Raw genomic sequence first — 25,843 nt, 5'->3', positions numbered from 1 at the left:
TGTGGTATCGCTTATTGATTTCCATCTTCTCAATTGCCCAGCATTAGATTTCTCTTTTGGCTCAACGTTCATAAGAGACAAAGCAGAGGAAGCAGCACGACAAAAGGCTGCGTAAATGTAAATGTGTCTCATGATCGAGCACGATGATTACCCCACTTCACCAAAACACCCTGCACATTTCATTGTGTTTGCATGACTTGTTGGAAAGTGAGAGCGAGAAGTGCAGCAAAAAAAACAAAAGAGAAGTTCTGCTTTTAAGCCGAGTGTTTGAGAAATGCTCTCTTCTCCTCTCACTCGCCTGTCTGGGCTTGTAGAGCCAGTTAATGATTCACACTGGGAACAAGAGGTCCACAAAGGCTTGCAGTGATACAGCAGAGGAGACTGTTATAGAAAGCTAGGTGTGTGGGAGGGAGAAGTCCACTCTGGCCGTTTCACTCAGCCGCTCGTTCTTTCTCTGTTGCACGTCGCTGAGATCAGTGGAGAGCGAGAGAAAAGAAAGACTGTAAGTGTGCAATTGTGCGTGTCTGACCTCATGATGCTTCCATGCAAGCCGTCCATGTGGGCAGGTAAACCCCACAGAGGATTTGAGACTGGAAAAAGGTTGAGGAGTTGTTTACAGCAGCAGATAGGAGTGTGTGTGTGTGTGGGGCTTTGTAATGGTGATTAAGTGTGCTTTTGTGTGTCCGTGTATAAATAATATTGTACAAGCACATGTATGTGTACAGTATGTGATCTGTAAAGCAGCTTTTTGCATTTTTGTGTTTCCAAACACTGAATTTATTTTGGATTTTCTCTCTTCCACACAAAGTAAATATACAAACAGACACATCCTCCCACTATGTTTGGTTAAATGTGCACAAGCAAACTGTACTTTGAATAGATGATGCTGGTAACACCAACACGCTTGTGCTGGTTGGATATTTGACCACTCTTCTTGGCAGAACTGGCTTTTAAGCATAGTTAGAAATGTTTGTCGTATCCAAATTCATGGGCTGCATCCTCCTGAGGACCCGCCCTTCGCGGTCTACGTGGGCCGGGTCCTCAGAAGGTCGGGTAGGCCGGAAGTAAACGGCTGGGAAAATTGGACGGTCTAGCCTTCTGATTAGTGTCACCGCTGTCTCAGCCGTCTGCTCCTTGCTATCTAAAATATAACAGGACACTGGCGTAAATTCTCGACCGTCTCATACTTCTGTTTAATCAGTTTTCTGTTTGACGTTTAGTCAGCTGTGTGAAAACCAAGGAGGAACCCACCCGGGGGATTAATAAAGTTTTATTTTATCTAATCTAATCTAATAACTTTAATCTCAGCCAAACCGATTTACTCACGAACAAACAAAACACTGAAAAAAGCCCAACAATAACATTTTTAGGTTGTCTAAGTGACTTATATATTACGTTTAACCCGAGTAGCGAAAGTCCGCGGTGATCTGAAAATGATGTGCCGGGAGTTGTGCCGTTCTCGGCCGCATCAGTAACCTTCGAGCTCCCGGCTAGCTATCGAGCTGGTGGCTAACAGACGTCTCCGAAAACGTCGAAGCACTTTTGCAAATATGCGATATCTTGATAAACCGAGCAGATATTTGATGTTTACACAGCTACTTTCTCACCTGAAAATATGTTAAACGTTTATTTTGTGACCCAGAAAGATTAGTAAGAGTAATTTTAAAACTTAGTAGTGGCCGCCATTGTTGGAAACTGGAGTTTGGCTGGGCCGCGCTATGAATTCTGGGATATGGTAGGACACACCTGACCCATCCTTCAAATTCGGGGAAAAGGAGGAAGCATTGGTTGGCTGCATTGGGAGGAGTCTACGAATTTGGACAGCCTTCGGCGCGTCGCCGTGACGTAATCAGTCTACAAATGCGGCCTCAGGAGGACGCAGCCCATGAATTTGGACACAACCGTTGAGTGTTTTGCGATCGGTGCTTTGGGAAAGCTGTCCAAGAAACTTAACGTTAGTCAAAATCAGCTTTTACATGTGTTTGGGATTTTGTCCTGTTGTGTTGTTTTAACCATCGACCTTTTGATTTCATGTGAAGTTCAAGAACTGGGAGGTAGAGTCCTCCATCATCACTATTCCAGCTGGCAGCAAAACAAGCCCAGAGCGTGATGCTACCACCACCGTGCTCGACAGTGTTCTTAGCTTTAAAGTCTCACCTTCACTCCTCCAAACATACAGCTTGTCATTGTGACCAAATATCTCAATCTTTCTCTCGTCTGACCATAAAACATTTTGTTCCTCCGTGTGGGCAGGTTCTTTTTTTCTATAAAAGAAGCGTTAAGAGTCCAAAATGACCATGAAACGACCACAACTGAATGTCTCTAAGGCTCCGTTTTCTCAACACTTACATGCAGGAAAATTTTCAGTTTTACGAAAAAGTTTATGAATGTTATTATAGTGGGACTTCTGTCACCATCTGATTCATAGAGCATTATATGGATGGACTCTTTGTGCCTGTTCACAGTATTGAGTGTAAAAAAAGGGATTTAAAACCTGGAATTATTATTATGTTCTTGGATATTAATGATAACCTCCGATTACACAGGAAATAACTGTCTTAGTGTGAGGAGTTAACTGGGAAAGTTTCATGATGACATCTTACATTTAAAATTCACTTTCAGTAGCTGGGACCACATCCTCTGAACGATGAGCGCAGGCATGAGGGAGTATGAACTGGTGCTGCGGTTTGGGGAAGGCCTGAGAGGGGACTGGCGAAGGCTCCCGGGCCGGGCAGAACCCCATGTACTAACGAGAGGTGAACGAAGGAAGGTAGGAGGAGAGAAGAGGAGAAGAGGGGGGGGGAGGGGGGGGGGAAGGGGCGGGGCATGGAAATGAGAACAGCAGGTATTGGCGAAGGAGGCATTTATAGTCTGAGGTTGAGGGCGTGAAGGAGGAGTGGTCCCGCTCCTGTAATTCAGACGATATCTCCACTTAAAATGTTGTGAAATTATGAAATTGACTGTTTTTTTATCTTGTTTTGTTTTTTCAGTAATTATCCTATTCCATCCTACTTCATTTTACCGTGTATATTACCACATGGTAGTTTAAAAGTATATTTTGTCCGTGAAGCCATTTCTCTGGGTGTTTGTGTTTTTTCCACATCTTTTCTTTTGCTTTCCCTTTTTCCCGTTCCTATTTGCCTTCATTCCTCTTTTCCCAGGTTTCACCTTCAGATTGGTTGCCTCTCTTCCAGCTCTCGCCTTGATGACACAAAAAGAAACATTGTAACCTTACCTTGTCATTCTTTGCCACATTTCAGGGATAAAAAGCAATGTAACGGGAAAAATAAATATGGGTTTTGTGTAACAATGTATTTGATTCAGTCCGTCTCAAATAACAGTAAAGTAAGATGTTTTTGAGCGTTTCTTTCTATTTTAATATTCAGGCAGAGGGTTCAGATACTCTCGTCTCCTGATGCATTAAGTCTAATCTTCCCTCTCTTATTGATGTATTTTTGGTTTCCTCTACATTTCACATTTTTATTTGACCCACTAGAAATGTAAAAATAATAATTAGAGTCGACTTAATTTCTTTACATTTCTAATCTGATGTTATCTAACATCAGTTAACATCTGGCCTTTTAGAAAGCTCTACAGGCGTTATACAGAGTATACACAGAAATAGTTTTGCACACACGTGCATTAGACTTACATTAAATACAGACTGTGGCACAAGTTGCTGTAAAATCAGTTTCCCGACAGCATCAAACATGACAGCCGTGCATACAATAACACCTCTTTCACACCTTTCTTTCAAACACTGTCCTCCACAGAAGTTGTTATTTTATTGTGTCAGAATAAACGTTTACTGTGATGAAGAGGCCAAAAGATTTTCATCACCTGAGTCGTGCACGCTAAATATCCTCACAGCCTTTTAACGCTTTATTTCATCTTTATGTTCTTTTCCTCCGTCTTTGTCTTGTTGTTGCTTTTCTTCCGAGCCACTTTCTGCACATTCACCCTTACTGCTCCTTCATCCCCTTGAGTCTCCCCCCCTCCCTCCCCCTCCTTCACATCTCCTACTCTCTTTTCTCACCCTATCACCCTTCTCACACCATCAGGTTTCTCTCTCAGGATGAAGCAGGGGAGCACACCTTTGGATTTCTGAAGGACTGACAAAATTCGTGTAAAAATGTCACTCACCCCTTGCCACATACTGTAAACTCACTACACTGTGAAACATCACATATGCACACCAACCACCTTCAGAAACATATCATATCCTAAAATGCTTTAATGGTTGAATAGTTTGGTAGGGAAAGATAAACTACACATCTCTGTTCTCTGTTGGTTTGCCTCACAGATCATTACATTTAGCAAATTTGACCGCTAGTACTACGCTTGTACTTTGTCTCCCTTTAATAGACTCACCAGCGTTCTTGGCAGTGATACTCACCTTATTGGCTCTCTGGTGGTTTGATGCCAGGCGGCGGTTTTTCAGCCTTATTCATTGTATGGCTACATTAGAATACATCGAAGCCAAAATAATGTGTTTATGAATGCCAATGTGCCATTAGTGAGTACAGTAATTTTACACAGCCAGAAAGATAATCAATAGAATTTAAGCCATTGAAAATTTTCTAATAATCTCATGTTTAATACTTTCATAAGTGTGATTAGAAATCAAGAGCAAACACTGTCACAGCAGCACAGGTGGATTTCTGATTTAACCATCCAAGTATCCAGTGACAGTGGCTCGGCTTTCACAATGACCCTGCTGAAGCAGCAATGCTACCATTGTTCGTCCCATTAATCATGAACATTTCTTCATATGACATGTATAAAAGTTTGCATTCAAAAAGCATCATCTTGATGACACAAAGGCAACTTGTATCTGTTTATTTGTATTTTGTTTGGTATGTTTTCCTGCCAACATAACAACAAAGCTGTAGATATGTCGGTGAAGGTTCTCAGTCATCCAGGTCATCGTAGTCAAAGGAGGTTGCAAAGAAAAGCGTCTGGACTTCTTTAAGTTACTTGAAGACGTTTCACCTTCATCCAAGAAGCTTCTTCAGTTCTAAGGTCAAATGGTGGAGAGTCCCAGATTTAAACCTAGTGGGAGTTTCCCCCCACAGAGGGACAAAGGACCCCCTGATGATCCTCTAATCGACTGAGCCAAGGTGTGAAACTGGGTGTGGGTCCCAATCAGCCAGAGTTTCAGGTGAGTTCATTGTGAAACCTGGCCCCACCTTATCATGTGATTTCCTGAGGTCAGATGGCCCAGGATGTGAGTGGGCGTTAAGGCGTCTGGGGAGGGAACTCAAAACTGGATTATAGATGGCAGACAGTTGGTGTCGTAAACCACCGCCTCTGTTCAAAGATGGTCGCTCACTGGTGACCGACCTCCCCAGACGCCTTAACGCCCACTCACATCCTGGGCCATCTGACCTCAGGAATTCGCATGATAAGGTGGGGCCAGGTTTCACAATGAGCTCACCCGAAACTCTGGCTGATTGTGATCCACACCCAGTTTCACACCTTGGCTCAGGCGATTAGAGGATCATCAGGGGGTCCTTTTGTCCCTCTGTGGGGGGAAACTCCCACTAGGTTTATATCTGGGACTCTCCACCATTTGACCTTAGAACTGAAGAAGCTTCTCGGATAAAGGTGAAACATCTTCAAGCAACTTAAAGAAGTCCAGACGCTTTTCTTTGCAAGCTCCTTTGACAAAGCTGTAGATACAGCTTCATTCCTCACACTGGTAAAAGAAATTTACAGCTGATTCAAAATATTTTTTTGACATTTATTCACTGTATTTGTATTTTCAAATATTTCAAATAGATTTTAGAATGAAAGTCTCAGTAAGCAGAAATCTAGAAGATGTTTGAACATGAGCGCGTTTTGAATGCATGTAAAAACGTGGTGTTTTTACATGCATGGTTTTTTTTTCCTCACATGGACTTTTTCACCTCATCTGGCAATTGGACAAAGTCTCCCATCACATGCCAGATTTTCCAAGGCCTGAGCACAGAGCATAGAGGAGGCCACTCTCAGACCGTACAATATTTTGATCACTGCTGCCAAAAACATGCTAAACCACTACTGGAAAAACTTCAGTTGCAATAAAGCTGTATGATATGATTACGATAGAAGGCAGCACGCAGTTAGCTGGCTTCGAGAACAGAGGACAACTTTATAGGAATGCCTACACTGCTGCTTTATTTTACTTCACTTTACAATGTCAAAACAATGCCACAGCAGCAGGACACAGTTATCATAACCTACTTCAACCTGTTACTAAAGGAAAGCAGTCTGGAGCTTCTCTAATGCCATCATATCATAACAGGAAGCCGCTACCTCGCAGTGCCAATCTGTGCTATGACTGAACCACAGCGTCCTTGACATTTATTGAGGTAAGTGTGTAGCAACCATATTGTTGTGTAAAAGCAGAGATACTGAAAACAAAGACACTGGGAGAAGAATCTCAATGATTTCTGTTAGTATTTATTGTTAGTTTAGACTAGGCCAAAGTAAAGAGTCATGCCCTAAGTGATTATTTCAGTTATTTCATTATTGATGTTTATAACAAAGTCAGTTGTTTCTGGAACTAATGTATTTGAAACAAAGCAGATTAATATCACATACTCAGTTGTCTCCAGTGTTGATCAAGTTACTTGAAAAAAGTAATCAGTAACTAATTACTGATTACTTCCCCAAAAAAGTAATCCCATTACTTTACTGATTACTTATTTTCAAAAGTAATTAATTACTTAGTTACTTTTTAAAAACACGATTTACAACCTGAATAGGTGATAAAGCGATAGATCTTTCAGCCCAATTCTACTTTTTCTACATAATCCATCATACAAAATGTAATCAAATGGAAAAGTCTCTTTTTAAAACTTGTTTTATTAGTTTTAATCTTTTAACTTTATGCATCAAGCAAAAATTTAATTATCTGCAACATTCTCTGACTGGAAGAAATTTGTTTAATATTTAAACCTATTTTCTGCACATTCCAGCACATAAAATAAAATATTTTGTGTGTTTACACTCAGTCTTTCAAATAGATGCAAGTAAAACACAGCAGAAAATAAATAAAGTCAAAGACTAGCGGTCCTGTTGCTCTATTTTCACCTGTAAAGCAGGAGTGGGGTAGGCGGAGGGTTACCCTGGTGCAGGTGTGCAGCGGTCAGTGGAAGAATCCGCGAGTTTCTCTGTGAGTTTCCCATTACGTCGTAGCTACTCGGTGCTTGCTCGGAAGTTTAGGGTTTTTTTCGCTGTAAAAAGAAGTTTTCTTCCCACGCACAACGGACACTAATGTTTTTGTCACTTTTTATGGAATCAAACTCAAAGTAAGGTCAGTACTTCAACGCTTTAAACGCTGCACGCTCATACTCTCTCCGCACTCGATATATGATCCATTGTTGATCTGCACACAGCTGTTGTCACGAACGTCGCACTCGCTTACGTCACTGTCATGAGACATTCTCGCAAAAAATCACGGTTTTAGTAACGCAGTAACGCAGCGTTCCTACGGGAAAGTAACGGTAATCTAATTACCGTTTTTGCAATAGTATTCCCTTACTTTACTCGTTACTTGAAAAAAGTAATCTGATTACAGTAACGCATTACTGGTCATCTCTGGTCGTCTCAATTCATTAATATTCTGTAAATTTTTTGTTGAACACTTTGAGTGACATTGAACATCTCTCCTCATTATCCAGGGAGAACCTTTTAATTTATGAAATTAAAAACAAGAGTAGTTTAATGAACTTGTGTATCTGCTCTGACTTCCAGCACGCAACTAATGATTATCGGTGACTTAATGTCAGGAAGCTCTGCAGAAGTTGATGTTATCTTGGCGTGCACATCACACAGATGACCTCTGGATAAATCCCCATCAGCCACATGCTCTGCGATGTGCTATAAAGCCTGAGGTCATCAAGCTAATGCAGTATCATAACATGCAAATGAGTTCAATACCCACCAGTGAGAGTCAGTAATGGTGTGTAAAACCTATGGACTGTAAAGTATTGCAGACAGCCACTCTGCCTCCTTCAAAAGTAATGGTGGGAGGAAATCAGTTTGTTGCTGATGGCCTTGAGGGGTTTGACCCATATCATCATCATCACCTTCATCACTGTCACATCTAGCACTGTCCTCCTCCTCATCCTCCTCCTCCTCCTTTCTATTCTGGCTTAAATCACCTATTCAAAAGAGAGTTTGGGGGCTAATAATGATGTTCAGTGGTACAGTACACGCGCCTCTTTGTTTCATGTCTTTCAGCATAAAAAGAAAATGTAACGACCTCACCTGAGAGCAGAAAATAATGTTCTGCTTAACTGCCGGATTAGATGAGGTTTAATTTGAATCTCAATTGAGGCATAAAAACAGAGGGAGGGAGGTGAAAAAGAAACTTGATTTGTGTGTAGAAGGGCTGGATTGATTAAAATGTTCCACAAAGAGGGACTGCAACGAAGGTGAAGGTATTGACCTCAATCTAATCCTGAGCTAATTGTTCGGGGAATGGAGGAACTGAGTGTGAATGCACAAAGCCCTGCTGTCTTCATCTGACCCTAAAACACTGAGCAAGTCTGAGAGGTCTTTGGGTTAAACACACATTTGAAAGTTTGAGGAAATCTCCCCCCGTCTGCTGCTTTTTCTCTCGCAGTTTGTCTTAGAGAGGAGAAAACAGCTGGCGTGAATGTATCTGTGTGTGTTTGTATGAGCGTGCTGCATGCGTGACCTTCCATGCCAATTGCAAATAGAGGAGAGAAAGCAGTAGAGTGCTGCCGAAGCAATCATGAGGCAAAAGAGCCTGTGGAACTGCAAACACACCCGTACAATCACAAGCACGCACACACACTCCTCTGAGGCAGAGAACATATGGGCAAACAACACGAAATGCTAGCTATTCAGTCCTAAATTGAGGGCCAGCTGTGGCACACTGACAAGGTGGATATTTCACTGTGGGCCTGCACTCCTCTCTATTAAACTAACTTATGGAGTCATTTAATGTGGCTCAGAAGTGGCTCGGGGTGCTGGTGGAAGAGGGGGAAGCAGCCACAATGGCTTTCTGAAAGCATAGCATAACATGCATTCCTGATTGCAGTGAACTAAAAGTATTTTGTTATTATTATTATTATTATTATTACTTGTTCATTTTTTATTGAATTATTTCTATAAGCCCAGCTTATCCTCAACACAAGAAATGCAATTTAGAGAGTTTACACAAACACCGTTACAACAAATGTTGGGTGTTTTTGCTTGATAATTTAAATACCGCTTGAAGTCAGTTATGTTTTCTAATCATTTCTTTTTAATTACTAATAACCATCCGATCCAATATGCAACAGATTGGCCACCTGTCCAGGGCGCATCCCGCTTATTGCCCTATGGTAGTTGGGATAGGCTCCAGACCCACCACCATCTCAACGGCGAATGGACAGATGGATGGATGGATGGATGAATGGATGGATGAATGGATGGATAGACGAACAGATGGATGGATGGATGGATGGATAGATGAACGGATGGATAGACAAACAGATGAATGGATGGATAGACGAACAGATGGATGGATGGATAGACGAACAGATGGATGGATGGACGGATGGATAGACGAACGGATGGATAGACAAACAGATGGATGGATAGATAGACGAACAGATGGATGGATGGACGGATGGATAGACGAACGGATGGATAGACAAACAGATGAATGGATGGATAGACGAACAGATGGATGGATGGACGGATGGATAGACGAACGGATGGATAGACAAACAGATGAATGGATGGATAGACGAACAGATGGATGGATGGACGGATGGATAGACGAACGGATGGATAGACAAACAGATGGATGGATAGATAGACGAACGGATGGATGGATGAATGGACGGATGGATGGATGAATGGATGGATGTATAGACGGATGGATGGAAAGATGGATAGACGAATAATGGATGGATGGATGCATGGATGGAGGAACAGATGGATGGATAGACGAACAAATGGATGGATGGACGGATGGATGAATGGATTGATGGATGGATAGACGAACGGATGGATGGATGAATGGATGGATGAATGGATGGATGGATAGACAAACGGATGGATGGACGGATGGATGGATGAATGGATGGATGGATAGACAAACAGATGGATGGATAGATAGACGAACGGATGGATGGATGGATGGACGGATGGAGATTGGATGGACGGATGGACGAATGGATGGAAAGATGGAAAGATGGATAGACGAATAATGGATGGATGGATGCATGGATGGAGGAACAGATGGACGGATGGATAGATGTATAATGTATGGATGGACAGATGGATGGATGTATGGATGGATGACAAATGGATGGACAGATGGATGGATTGATGGATGGATGGACGAATGGATGGATGGATGGACAGATGGAGATTGAATGGATGAATAGACGGATGGATGGACAACTGGATGGACAACTGGACGGACGGACGGATGGATGGACGGACTGTTTGTCCTAGTCTAAGTTCTGATCGAGGATGATTCAGCATAACCCAACAATTTAATGACAATGGGGTATTTTATGCAATGGTAAAGTTGCAGAGTCAGTGATGTTTTGCTTTCTGTCATATCTGTGCATGCCCATTACAAAGTCAGAGAGAGACTTTTACTAAAAAACTCAATTATTTTACAATACACCAGTAGAGCAGAACTACTGCAGAGCTTAAATCTCATTTTCCTTATTTAGAAATGTGTTTTTAATAGTCCTGAAAAGTAATGAAGGAAAAAAGTGGCATGGCTTGTCAAAAGCGGTGTCGTTAGATATGTATTTCACTGCGGTGTGACCTTCTCAACGCTCTGCCTACTGTATGTGAGTAAAAGGAAGTTGACGTTTATGTAAAAGTCTTTTTATTCTCATGTATTGTCCTGTCCTTGTATAAGCTGTTATTTAGTTGCCGTTTTGTTTAGTAGTCATTTGGGTTTCAGTGAAGTGCATCCATCAACATGACAGGAAATACTGGAAACATGAACAAAGGTCTCTGACAATCACTTTCCATCAATTTCACCCATTTTGATCCCATTATTTACTGTATTGTTTCCTCTTTGTGGGGGTAATTTTCTTCATATCACATAAGAATCTGTATATCTTTTGGTGACCTGCAATTTTCCACTTTGACAGGCGTCAAAAAACTGTACCATAACTATAACTGTATTGATATAGACAGTCAGTAAAAGCCAGTAAGAAATCTCTTATAGTATTGACTTAAAAAATAGATGTCACGGCCAGCGGGGCGAGCTGTGTGTAATTTATTAAAGGACCCAAGACGCAGGCACCAGTGATGTGAGTGGACTTTTATTGAGGAGGATGACGTACAAAAAAAGGCAAAGGATGGCGAGAACAGAACTGAAAAACCTAACTGGGAAAACTAAGAATTAAACACGTAGAGACACAAACGGAGATGCAGGGAGACGTAGACAGATGCAGGGGGAAACACAGGATGACAGAGGGAGATTGCACACAGGTGGGGAACACAGCTGGAAGTAATTGACGAGACGAGACAAGGGAAGCAAAACTGAATACACTCACATAAAACACGGACCTTCACAATAAAACAGAAAACAGGAAAGAAGAAACAACTACACAAAGACGCAGAGTAGACACAGAACTAAACATGAGACACCAAACCTAAGAATGAATTCCTTAACAAGAAGAAACAGAAACATAGAATTCTAATAATAACCAACAAAGCACAAGAATCAGAATACAATCCAAAATTAAACCAAAACACTCAAAATGCTCAGTCAAAATGACCCAGAACCGTGAGAATAGAGCCAATTATCTAGATATGAAGTCAGCGAGTTTTCAATAACGAACAACTGACTTCTTCTTAGCACTGATATGTTGAGCCATCTTCCTTAAAACCCATTGTTACTGATTATCCGTTGCTTTAAGCCGAGCATTTAGTTCTTTGCTTTTGACTGTGAGTTCTAAATTCGCCCTTTATTCTGTTTAAGCTGCTGCTGCTCTGTTCGGCTGCCTTAATTCATGTCTTTTGGGATGTGTGAAAAAAAATCTGAACAATCTGAGTCACACATTTTAAAGCCAGTGTCAAAAATTTTTGTCTGAGGAAAACAACTTTCCGCTTGACATTCTCCAGCTCTTGTGCATCGAAATTGTGTGTTTGCTGAATACTTGACTTTCTTCTGTTATCTTCCCTTTCATGAAGTTTCTGTTTATCTTGCTCCACTGTAACTAATGTCCTCGTTCTACTAACATGACACTTGCTATACTGCATTCTCCATCATGATAGACAGCACACACCCACATGAGTGCACACTCGCGCGATGTGTAGCCTGCAGGCATGCACGCTCAAAACACCATATGAAGGAAAAAAACTGGCGTCACCAACAAAAAGAACCTGCCCCCGTCGCTGGGCTCATGATTCCAAAATAAATCTGAGTGAGAAGGAGATGATGCAAAAACGAGCTATTTGGCCATCTGTGGACTCGATCTTCAGATGGAGAAATGTCAGTGGGAGCAAAGAAAAACATGAACTCCACAGGGGAACAGTTGGTGAAGCAAGGGCAATGTTTATCCCGAAGGAGACTTTGATAAAAATAAGCCTTTCTATTACGAAACAGACTGCAGCATCCCGTCTCATATAGAATTCAGTGCATAAAGCATCCATCAGAGTGTTTTCAAGATGAAGAGACCTGCACTTTGGTCTGTTTGAGATCAGGACTTTGAGCTTCAGTCTTTCATCATTTCTTCCTGTTCGTGCTGAGCTGAGTGGCACTTGGCCTCTACACCATCTGTCCACTTTAGGCCTATTCTTTACTAACTAAGCACTGTTGAGGCTACAGGTGAATACGTGAATATATGTGAATAATAGAGTGACTCCATAAAGTAGCCGTTTATACATTTCCTGAGTCAACTGTGAGTTCAGATGCAACTCTCAGGTTGTGTGTCAGGTCTTAGCTGCAGGGGGAGATCGCCTCGTTGGTGCAAAAATATAATTTTATGCCCGTCAAACTCGTTGATCGTTGGAATTTTTCATAAATTTTACTAAAGAAATGGAAACAAACCCTATGATTTTGTGACAAAGTGCCTAAGCATGCAATTTAAAATAGTTTATTTGCTAAGGTGCTGCAGACACCGTTTCATCCTATAAGTTTGGCCCCTCTTTATGCTTAAATGATTCACAGATCAGTGATATTAACAAAGGAAGAAGAGCTGAACTGAAAATGAGTCGAAAACCAGCCAGTGTCCAAAGAAAAACTGCAGAAAACCTGGCAAACCTTTGCTGAAGACCACTTTAACAAACTAATCCATAGTCTGGCTCCTTGGAAAATATGAAAAAGCAGTGGTTCAAGACTTTTGAGCAGCATGTGCAGCATTCTGATTTTGTTGATTAATAGATTGTTTGCACTGCAAACTGTTTAAAGAATGTGTTAATATTAAAAATTATTACATAGAATTTAAGTGATACTAAATCATTTCCTGCTTATTTTATTTCCATCAGCCGCCCAAAGAGTAACCACAATCTGGATTACATGGTAGAGTCTTACCAAACTGATGCACTGACACTAACTGTCTCCATATCTAATCTGCACAGAAGTTGGGATACAGTGTTCAGTATAATCATCATTCTGAGGATCTCCTATTTCTTTTTCAGCGATGTTGTTCTGCCACATCAGGAGACACGATTCACTCGATCCATGATGATCCACGCGATGCCTCCACCGTCAAACACAAACGTAAGGTCGATACTTCCAATCTGTCACGGAGTACAAGTTTAAACCTCACGTGGACGTTTCAGATGATTTTTAATCTTCTTAAACGAAGAGTGGAAGAAGGTCAGCTTTTGATTTCATTAAATTCTCCAACACCTGAATTTTTAAAGATTCCTGAGTGTTTTTTACACTTTGTCCTTCTCTCCCCCTGCACCTCCTCTGTTCTCCACAGTCTGTGACCTTGGAACAACCTCATCCATCTTGAGGGTTTGATCCTGTCCCGGCCTGTCATTACACACCTGGGGGGTTGACTGTCCCGTACTGCAGGAACACGAGGCGGCCCTAAACCCAAGCCATCTGGATATGCTGCATTTCCCAAAAGTATACAGTTTGACTCGTGTCTTTTCCTCAGGTGCCTCACACATCATGCACGTTACTCTTGTGTTTTCAATGTCATCAGCTCTGTGAGTGATGACAGGGCAGCCAGCAGAGAATCGTTCTCTTCCTCTTTTCCATTTTACTCTGATTTTTTCCTCCAACTTATTGCTCAATCTCCAGGCTATAGAGCATCCCAGACTGGACGACCATCTGCTTATTAAATTCTACAAAATACAGAAAGACTTTTTCTGTCTGTCCATCTGTCATTGAAGACTCTTGTCTCGGTGCATTATCCTCCACTCTTTGACCAAAGAAGTGCCAAGGGTCATTGTGAGAAATTGTTTGTACAGGAAACGAGCAGTAAAATGCTTTTATTAGTCTTGATAACAGGATAAGAAGCTGAATTTTTTTTGTCATTCTCAAATGGAAGAGCTCTCAAAACTCCTGTGTCACATATCTGGGCTTATTATTATGAGCCATCAGCCTGCTTTGAGCTTGAATTTTCAGAAGCGAGTTGTATCCCTTTCTCTCTCCTGCTCTGCTTTTTGTGGCCTAATTTATGTCGTAAGAAAAGGTAAAAGATGAAGAAAATGTCCTATGAATCCTCTGTAGTAATCAGTGGGGAACCTTCACATGGATGTTGTCCATTTTCCAACATGTCCTTTTAGGGATTATGCTGAGCTGATGTAAGACAGGCTTTTCAAAACAAACACATCTGGCTGCTGTTGATTAAAGTGCACACCGTTATCCAAATAAGGGATAACTTTGGAAAGGAGACGCTCGCTGCAGCTGCTGATGGTAGTTTGGATCGTGCATTACATCAAACTGTTGGCTACGGTCGAGGACGCATTTAAGTGTTATGATGAACGGTCGAACCTGTAGGTTATTTTAAGCCAAATCATTAGGCTACATCAAAATGTGACAAGAAATAAAGATTTAGGATCTATCAAACTTTAATTTCAGAATGAGAACTATGGGAGAGAACTGTACAACTGCATCTTTATGCTGCTCAACCAATATAGACATACAGTAAAACAGCGGTCCCCAACCCCCGGGCCTCGGACCGGTACCGGGCCACGAGAGTTGAGGCTCAGGTGTGAAATGTATAGTTTTCAGGGTTTTTATCGGTTTTCAGCGTTATTTTGTTATCGTTTTTATCGTTAACTCGGTTTTCCTGGGTCTTTTCACGTGTGTTATGAACAGTGTTGGGGAGTAACGGAGTACATGTACCGCCGTTACGTATTTAAGATACAAAATATGAGTAACTGTATTCCGTTACAGTTACCGTTTAAAAAGGTGGTATTTAGAATACAGTTACTTTGTTGAAATAAATGGATTACACGGCGATACTTTCCTGTTTCATATTGTGGCGGGTCAGGACTGTTTGGGTTTTGTTTGACAGCTACGTTCTGTTGTTCCAGGTGGCACGGTTACGGTTGCCATGGTTACAGGGTGACGCTCTCTCTCTGCGTGTTTCCTGGGTGAGAGAGGCCTTTTTGTTGTTGTTGTGCTAAGCTAACAGGCAGAATACTACAGGTATAGCTCTAAAGAATGTAGCATCATGGGCAGTGTAGTCCGTGCTGCAGGGAGAATGGACTGCCATACCCGTTATGTGTCTGTGAGCGAGGGAGGGAGAAAAAGGAAAAGTACGAGCTGTCATCGAGCAGAAACGGGAGCTGGAAGCATGTAAATATAATAATAACCACTGCAGCCAAGAAGAGTGCCTGACGAGCCCAGTTGTAAGTAAGCTATTAAGACTCGACTGTACACCGTGTTCGTGTTTTCCTCCAAAAACAATAAGTTCTGTTGGAGCAGCCTTTCAACGCCTCTCTCTGTCTCTGCTAGCAAAGTTGACCCAGACAACAAAGTAAAGCTAGTTTTCAGCTACGAGCCGACACAGAACCCACCGTATTAGCCAGAGGTCCCTTTACTACGGTTCGGAGCCGCGGACCTTCAGTAACAGTAATAAATCACAGCAATAGTACATTCATGTAGTTGTAAACAGCATGATAATATATTAAGTAATCCAAAGTATTCAGAATATGTTACTCTCATTGAGTAACGTAACGGAATACGTTACAGAATACATTTTGGGGCATGTAATCTGTAATCTGTAATGGAATACATTTTAAAAGTAACCTTCCCAACACTGGTTATGAATAAATCTTCTTTTTTCAGTACCGGTACTAGTTTTATTTTGTTGTATTTATCCGCGACACCTTAAAGGCCGGTCTGTGAAAATATTGTCGGGCATAAACCGGTCCGTGGCGCAAAAAAGGTTGGAGACCGCTGCAGTAAAACACAGCTACACAAGGGTTGATAGCACAGCAAGAAGGTCAAATCCACTGATTGGCTGAAAACGCTGTGGAGTTTGTGCTTTCCTGCGTGTGCGTGCTACTACAGTCCAAAGACATGCATGTGGCTCCACAAACTGGATACGTGGAAGGAAAGATGTCAGAAATATGAAGAAATATTGAGACCTGGTGATTCTGGAGTCCATTTGAGATCTATGGAGGCCATTGTCATATTCAAGAAACCAGTTTGAGATGATTTGAGCTTCATGGTATTCTGCTGGAAGCAGCCATCAGAGGATGGGTACACTGTGGTCATGAAAGGATGGACATGTTCAGCAGTAATACTCAGCAGGCTGTGGTGTTTAGAAAATGATCAGTTTGTACTAAAGAGTCCGAGGTGTGGCGAGAAAATATCCCCAACACACGTACGCCAAAAGCTATTGCTACAAGGCCGAGTTCTTTACATCAGATTCTGACTCTAACATGTGAATGTTGCAACAGAAATTGCAACCGATCAGACCAGGCGGATTTTTTCTGCTCTTCTATTATCCAGTTACAGTCTCAGTTTCCCGTTCTGGCTAGAATGGTTACTGTTACTGTTGCCTTCCTTCCTCCTGCCTTCATGTTGAAGCAGTTAGAAACCAATTGTGGTCTGCTGGTGTAGACCATCTCCTTGAAGGTTTTTAACAAAGCCCTGCCGCTCACTGGATAGTTTTCCTTTTTCAGATCATTCTCTGTAAACCATAGAGATGGTTGCATGGGAAAATCCCTGCAGATCAGCAGTTTCTGAAATACTCAGACCAATCCGTCTGGCACCAAAAACCATGTTACGTTTAAAGTCACAGCCATGTAATTGGCTAATTAGATATTTATGCTAACAAGCAATTAACCAGGTGTATGGCTAATTAAGCGGCTGATGTGTTTAACCCTTTAAAGCCGGTCAGAGCAGGCACGGTCCGTTTTGCGTAACTACTTTTAAATCCCGGTAGCTCTGCAACCACGTGAGCTAACGCAATAATTTTTTTTGCACATGAAACCGGAGGAGTTGTACTTACATCTTATGCCATCAGCTTGTCCTCGGTCACAGTTTCCTTCCACATACAGCTTTGTAAAAACTGCAGAAAAAGCACTTGCAGCAACAAAAACATAATATTCCAGAAACACGCTTTGCCGATCCGATCAGCTGTTTGTAACACTTCCTACATTGGAATAGACGGCGGCGCAAATTATCCGCCATTACCTGCCCGAAACCGGAAGTGACGTCATGACGCGGAAATGTAGTTTTTTACCTTCAGGGCCTGTACAAGCATATACTAGTGTTTTTAAAGGTTGTGTTTGACTTTATGACTTTCTGTGTCGTTTCTGGGATGCTTAGGACTCATATTGCACTGCTGGAAATAGTTTATTTTGATGCATATGCTGCTTTTTTGCAAATTTGCATTATAACATTTATTTTCGTTTTTTTCCTGCAGTATATACAAATTGGTGAATTTAAAAAATAAAACTATGAAGACACTTTAAATTAATTTCCTGTGGTGGGAAACTATTTTGTGCAATAAATTTCTCTAACTAGAAATATATGTTAAAAAAACAAAATCGATTTTCAATTTTTTTGTAGTTTATTGCACTTTTTTGCAATTTACGTAATTACTATGCACTTAATGCAGACATATTATTAAAATTTGGGCTATAATGGTTGTATTGATGTATAGCAACTTGAAACGCTCCCAAAAATGGCTCCACAGCATGTAAAAATATAATATAAGCTCTGGCGGACTTGGTTCTATGGTAGGTCTTAAAGGGTTAAATAGAAACTGAATGACTAGCACAAGACACATGAAACTAACCTCAGCAGAGAACTAGGACAAAGACAGGAAGTAAAACAATAGAAGAAAAGTAAATAAAATAATTACCAAAATAAAACAGGAACTCTGTGTAACAGCCAGGAGAAGCATATGTAAAGAACTAGAGGACGAACGACACGAGGGTAGAAACAATAACGACAGTTATCCTGTAACACATAAACAAGAATCAGTGTTTTAAGAAACATGGTGTATTCATTATTATTCAATATTCGTCACCTATGCTGCCAATAACTTCTGTGCCTAGTAGATGAAATCTGGAACACTCGATGGGGATGAAAAGTGCACTTCCTTTTACTGCATGACGACACACCATCATTAATAAATGGAGCAGACCGGAGCAGAGCAGACCTCATGGACACGGGGTGCAGGTGAACTATTTCAGCCCACCTCATCCATCATTAAAACAAGCCACTGTAAAGGCATGTTGGAATTACCAGCTGATGGATGGCAGGTGGTCAGATAGATCCATTATGAGATTTATGATGAAACATTTTAAAACCCATAGACAAAGCCATGACTGCCATCATGCTATGTGATACCAATGAGACACACGTTACAGGTATCAGGATCAGATACAGCGTTCAAGTTCAAGCCTGCATTCCAGTTCATCTATTATTAATGGATGTACAAGCCAGGCCAAAACATGAATCCACTGAAAGCACACCTGTTTTACACATGAGCTGTGGGGCATAGCCGGGTGTCTTAAAGAAATATCCACACGCCACGACCAAGGGGGGTCGTACCCCGTGCATATGGAATATGTAACGGTCTGCTAGAGCCCGACAGGTGCAGCACACATTCTGTCCTTGTCCAACAGCCAGCTTCCTTAATATTTTACTATCCACGCCGCAGCGCTCCTCGTTATTGCTGTGAGTTATCTTGAACCAAGCGATGCCGTAACCATCTGCGTGTGTGATGTTGAATTAGGTAGAGGGGATTAAAACCTTGGAGGGACACGAGTCTTAATTAACCCGCAGATCTTCAATTCTGTGCGTTCAGCAACAGAAAAGTCTGAACTCTACCTCAGTCTCTTTCATTATTTATTCGGTGCTCAATCCTTTTAAATAAAAGAATTCGAGGTTTTCCCTCTGCACTTTATCTCACTGCAAGACAGCTCGACTGGGACCTGTTCTGTAGAAAAGATATATCTACTGTGTAGGAATGTAGAGAACATATACGTGGTTCACGTCTGGTGTTTCTAGCTAAGCTGTTGGAAATGTTATATGTTATATGTTAGCCATGTTAAAGCTAATCACTCAGACTATCAGGCTTCTATTCTGTCTGTCAAACTCTTTCTTCTTCACATGCTTCACATTCACAGAGTTCACAGAGCCAGAAAGCACACAGCACTACACCATGGACTCAAAATAGTTTATATTTGATGATGATAAATATTTCACATACATACATAGAGCTGCCATAAGACAGTAAAATGTTCAGACATTAACATTTTTGCAGTATTTTTGATGTCACTTCTGTATAATGTCACAAACTCTTACATTTTACATCAGAGTTACATTATATTCATTATATTCCAGTGAAAAGTTACTTTGTTTGTACTTTTGGCTCAACAGAAAGGATCTTTTGGCTTATTATTGTTACACAGCATATCCTCCCTCTGCATGCAGAAAGGCAACAAGTAGATTTACCATCATGTGAACTTCACTGATTATCACAGCTGAGGCGCATGTGTGTGTGTGTGTGTGTGTGTGTGTGTGTGTGTGTGTGTGTTCATTTGTCCTGCTGTCCTTGAGAGGAAATGGCTACAGAGCAGGCAAATGTTAAACTAAAGTCGGTGCAGGTGCTATTCTGAGCCTCTGCAGAGGAAAAACAATATAAAGATACACATCTGATGATAACAGCATACATGACACAGAACTGGAACAAAATACAACCGTGGTGTGCAGGATAGAGGCGATAAGCCACATGCAGCTTACAATATGGGAAACAGATCTGAGATATGTGGATTTGAAGAATGCATGCAAACGTAGTCTGTTTCTAAAGCAGACCAAACAATAATTTTTTTTATTATTGAGCTAATGGTACCGACATGCTGGCTGCTGCAGGCCTTCATTATAAAAACCATAACAGCAGAAGCGGGTAATTTAAATATGATGTTCACTGAGATAAACAGGTGTAGATCAACTAATGGAAACTGGTGAGGTAAAAGTGTGGAAGATTTAATCAGCTTGAAACTTCATTACTTAATTAAATCATGCAAGTGGAAAACTCAAAAGAAACCTGTTCCGAGTACTGATCAGCTGCTGGGACTGATGTATTTGTAGGAGGAAACTATCAAGCAGTAGGTAACAGAACCACAACTAACCTTAAGGCTATATTTTTAAATTGCTGTTTCAATTATAGACAGAGCCTCTGAATAAAGTACATGTGAACTGTTTTGCATATTATAAGCTGCAGAGAATGCAGTTTAACTGGTTCTCTTATGGCTGCAAGGTTTCCCCAAAACCTATTAAAGAGAGAGCGCAATCGAACTGAAGATGTGAAAACGTGAACCTCGTGGAAAACACTCCAGCCGCTGCTGCCTCTAAATCCGAGCTCATCGGAGCTTTTACACGGAAGCATGAAGGAACTAAACCAAAGGTTAGCACGTTTTCCGTGCATTACATGAACTTTGCCCCATCCAGCAGCAGATTTCAACATGAGTGGAGACACTAAAGTGGGTCTGACTTTCTGAGAGACAACAGGGAGTCGTTCTCTTTTATTGACTTCTTTGTAGCCATTAGTTGATGTACAGTTTTATATAAAAGTCGGGGAACCCTGAGAGATGTCGTCAGCTACAAGTCATCCTTCACACATGAACTATCAGCCCGTCTTCTTGCAGATCATTTTGTGAGACAGGGCTCACACGGCATGTTGTTCAGGTTGAGAGACTGCAGGGCTGTTCCAGAGGTTTCAGCTGATGTTCCTCCTGTGAGTCGAACTTCACTGCAAGACGTCTGGATTCAGAATCTGCTGATTGTTGGCAGAATCCATTGTTAACTTTGGATTTCTGAATCACTGGCCCGAATCCACTTAAATAAGGGCAAACCAGTCTTAAATTAAGCTTTACTAAGAAGCAAATCATTCAATAACCTCCTAGGACCTGGTGTCCACACATGTGGACATTACATTTTGGGTTATTTAGACCAAAATACAACCCAAAATGTAATGTCCACATGTCTAGACCAAAATACATGGATGACCACCGCACTGCCTTTATCAACCAAGTTGGGGCTTCTGAAGACCATCGTTATACCGACGGCGCTGTATGCAGCGGAGACTTGGAAATCAACTGCAAAGATCAACCGCCATCTTGACGTCTTCCAACAATGTTGTCTTCGACGGCTGCTCAAGATCACATATCGGGATCGCGTTACCAATGAAGAAGTATATCATCGTGCGGGAGTAGAGCCGCTCCATGTCCAAGTCGGTTCAGATTTGCCGGTCACATCCTTCGGCTACCGGACCCGAGACCTGCCCGTGTCGCGGTTCTGTGGAACCCGAAGAATGTAAAAGAGACAGCGAGGAAGACCTAAAATAACATGGAGGAGGACTTTCCTTGAAGATTTACGTTCAATCTAACTGTCATGGGATAAAGCAACAACTGCCGCGATAGACCGAGTTCGATGGCGTTCTCTTGTCGCCCGATGCGCCAATTGGCGCGGGAGAATCTAAATCTAAGTCTAAGTAAGTAAGACCAAAATACTCAATTTTGCTCTACAAGGGCCTGAAATCCACTTACGAGGACATTATACTGCCACTGTTCTATCGAAATTTAAAACGAACGTCCCTTATATGTGGATCTCATTTATTCAGAACCAAAAATCAGGTTAAAAAAGTTATAAAAAAAATCTGGTAATTCTTTGTTTTTACATTCATCAGGTCCCAATCAGCCCAAATAGCAAAGAGAAATTAAAAATGCTGCTGTGGAAGAGTTCAGGTCTTAGGAGGTTAAATATTGCTAGAATTTGCTTTTCTAATATTTTAAAAACTGACCCTAGATAAAATGTTATTATGTTATGTTATGTTGAAATATTAAGTTCTGTCTGAAAGGAGTCTTTGATTTTGATTTTGATTTCTATGGTTTCGCTTAAATGTCATTCAGACTGTGGAAATGATGAGCTGGAAGCATTTTCGGTTCTTTTAGTTTAAGCTTTAGACCCTCAGTTAGTATCTTAGACATGATTTTAATGAGCTATTTTTAAGTTTTTTACAGGTAAATCAGTGCATATAAGCCTGATTATGTTTTAAAATGAGAAAACAAAATTTGAAAGACACATAATTGATCTGGAACCACTTCACCTCTTGGACTAAAGCGAAGAATCAGCCACCTGCACCAGTTAGACTGAGTGACCTATTAAAATCACAGCGAGTGCATTAATGAGCCAATCAGAAAAGGAAATGATTGTTAAAAGAAAAGTTATTTCCTGTTGCTGAAAATAAAATCACCTTTGATTTTAACGATGGGCTTGATAATGAAGGGATTTGACTTATTATTATTATTTATATATAAAGCGCCTTGAGGCGACTTTTGTTGTGATTTGGCGCTATATAAATAAAATTGAATTGAATTGAATTGACTTAATGACGAAGTTTAAGAAAACTGAACACGAAGAATTGACCTTTTTTAAATATCTGTTAGCAGCACACTTATTATTTACTGGGTGTGGACACCATCTAGTCAATAACCAAGGTAAATAAATATATATAATAATCTTTCCTCCTTTTGAATGAGGAAAAAATGAGCAAAAAACAGCTTAACCTAAATACACTGGCAGAAATTGCAATAGCACAAAGATTCAGTAACACTGTCCCCTCGAGAAGTTTAGTTGCCCTGAAGCCTGCTGTGTTTCCGATGCCCGTAACACATTTTGCAGCTGAGGAAAAGTGCATACCATCACTGCCCACATTTTTCATATTTCTATGTATACTGTGTGGAGACATGTACTGCACGTCAATCAAACCACCATACATAACACACAGATTGATGGCCTGTGTAGATTACTCGATGTACATGCTGAAGCTTTGGCTCGGCTCTCGATGCCAACGGCGGAAATCAATTTTAGCTGCACTAACACACCAGAGAGAACGACAACCTCGCACACATGCAAAGGCACAGACAAGCTCACATATTATGTATCATGAGAAACAGTCCAGTGAAGTGAGGAGTGTGAAGTAGGAGAGCCATCAGTCAGGCAGCAGGGTCCAGTGGAGGCCTACCAGTGCAGGACTGGTTGTTACTGGTTGTTACAGAAGCACATATTGTCGTTAGTGAGCTGCCAATATGAGTAATGCATCCTCCTTACAATTTCCATGCCCACTACACTTCAGGAGACACGTAGCAAAATAAGGACAAATGTACAGGCAAATGCATTTAGGTGCTAGGGCATGATTAAAGATGCTAATGCATGAATTTTGGCTTCATGGCGTTTACAGGTCACTCGGTTGGGTCTCTTTGACACTAGGATAGTATGAACAGTAAAAGAAGTGAACAAACACACCAAAGAAAAACAAAACAAACACACTATTTGACTTTGATTTGTCCTTACTCTGGCACTGAAAAACGTTATCAACACTGCAGCATGTTGTAAAGGGCGTGAAGTCATCAGAGTCCTCGAAACTTACTCAAACACTCGGGCTTTTGTGTTAGTCACTGTAACAGCCGTGCTCAGCCCAGCTTGGCTCTTGTGTCTTGACTGTAAAACAGGACCTGGAGGAGGATGGCGACATCAATCAGGATCTGGACTGAACCGCACACCCAGAACTGCGCCGGGCTTTCATTCATCACAAAATAGGTGGTCTTGAAGACGTCACCAGCTGTCCACAACAGCACCATTTTCACACTGGAGCAATGGAAACACAAAGAGACAAGTGTGAGCTTTCCTCAAAGCACTGACATTTTGCAAACTGGCTTTCTTGCTCAGCATTAGACAGAAGATAGATGCTAGTATGCTAGCATAACTGGAGCCAGTTATGCTAGCATACCTGGAGCCAGTTATGCTAGCATACTAGCATAACTGGCTCCAGTTATGCTAGTATGCTAGCATAACTGGAGCCAGTTAGCATAACTTAGCATAAAGCTAAACGTCAACCCGAGAACAGTTAGTCTGGTTCTGCTGGACTGTACCTACCCGCTTATTAACTCATCACTCATAAACATGATATAAATCATTTGTTAAATTTGTACTGAAAACAACAAGTGTAAAAATGACAACTCCACGTTAGGAAGTGTTATGAGTGAGAAATGTATGACTGGCAACCAATGAAGACTCCAGGAAGTTCCAGTATACCCTCCAACATGCCCGCTGTTCAGTGTTGCCAACTCCACAGTAAGGAAAATTGCTATTGGCTGTCCTAAAAGTCGCTAGAAGTCGCCAAATGACGTCATCGCCTAATTTGCATAATTGGTCATGCTAATGTAATTGTAATCTACGTTGTTGGAGAGAGAAATAACATCGTGGAAGAGACATAAAGTGAGTAAAAAACGTCTTAAATGCAGTTAGAATTTATTTAGAGCTACAAATTAAATTTCTTTTAGCAATTATTGTTTTTTAATGTCACAATTCCAACCCTGCTCCTTTACCCGGGCCTGGACCGGCAAAAGTGACCCGAAATTGGCCCTCTGGTGGAGTTACTTTGTGAGTGAGAGTTTATAAGTGGTTTTAAACCTTGTGATCCACAAAACAGCAGAACAGTAAAAGAACTGACTGCGTTACAGTCAGTGCGGAGCAGCGGCAACGCACAGGTGTGAACGTCTCCTGCCCTGATAGCAGCTGGGGGAGGACTATCCTCCGCCTGGAAGCGCTTTGGCACGGCTGAGGTGCCCACAGCAGCACCGCTGCTTGTTGAGAGTAAGAGCGATACGCGTTTTTACGTCAAAAAGTCGTCATAAATAAGTCTCCAGTAACACCAGAAAAAGTCGCCAGATTTGTCGCTAGTTGCTTTTTAGAAAAAAAGTCGCTAAGGGGCTCTGAAAACTCGCTAAATATAGCAACAAAGTCGCTAAGTTGGCAACACTGCTGCTGTTAAGGTGCAGGAAACTGCTGCAATGAGTTTTGCGCAGTCTGACGTTGGGGTGAATTTGCTGGGACATCCACTCCAGGGAAGATTGTGGCATTGTATTATTAACACACAGCTTAATATTCCAGACCAGCAAACTGCCCAACCCTCTGCTTTATAGAGGTGGTCCCATTAGCTCATGATTAATTAATCCAGTGCATTTGATTAGTAGCATCTAGCTGCTACACAGCCTCTTAACTTCATAATTATGGAAATAATAAGTGAAGACGACACAGAATTTAATGGAAAATTCTTTTCACGTGACTCTAACCTAAAATCATGCATGTCAGTTTCACAGTTCAGCTGTACAGATGCAGCAGATGATTATTCTGTCAGTTGGCCTTGGAGTTGCTTATTATCACTACTAATTTGCTGACTTCAGGTGAATATTTATCGCACAGGCATAAAAGGAGGGAATGTTTTTTCAAGCAAACAAGTTTTTATTTCCCAAATTTTAAATTATTACCTTAAAATGCTTTCTTTTATACAGCACACAAACAATCCTCCTGTTGATTAGACCTCCCCCAAAGAGTCCAAAATAACAACACTATCAGCCAAAAGTAGCTTTT

The 25,843-nt window shown here is 41.3% G+C and overlaps 1 protein-coding gene and 1 pseudogene across 4 annotated transcripts in view; both read right to left on the bottom strand.

Moving 5' to 3' along the window:
* Positions 1-9,336: 9,336 nt before the first annotated feature.
* On the bottom strand, positions 9,337-21,463 carry LOC148101889 (uncharacterized; annotated as a pseudogene).
* Positions 21,464-21,634: 171 nt separating this feature from the next.
* Positions 21,635-25,843, bottom strand: part of si:dkey-246g23.2 (solute carrier family 66 member 2) — a 73,803-nt gene continuing 69,594 nt past the window's right edge. For 3 of the 4 annotated variants that reach the window (XM_035909945.2, XM_006795780.3, XM_006795779.3), the window contains exon 5: positions 21,635-24,058. In XM_035909945.2, the coding sequence (XP_035765838.2) occupies positions 23,884-24,058 (175 nt within the window). In that variant the 3' untranslated portion in view covers positions 21,635-23,883. The remainder of the gene's footprint in view (positions 24,059-25,843) is intronic. The other variant, XM_006795781.3, reaches the window with a different exon arrangement.

The sequence above is a fragment of the Neolamprologus brichardi genome, chromosome 7 (genome assembly GCF_056152115.1).
Source record: "Neolamprologus brichardi isolate AB-2024 chromosome 7, ASM5615211v1, whole genome shotgun sequence".
Taxonomy (NCBI): Eukaryota; Metazoa; Chordata; class Actinopteri; order Cichliformes; family Cichlidae; genus Neolamprologus; species Neolamprologus brichardi.
This window is presented reverse-complemented; position numbering and strand designations above follow the sequence as displayed.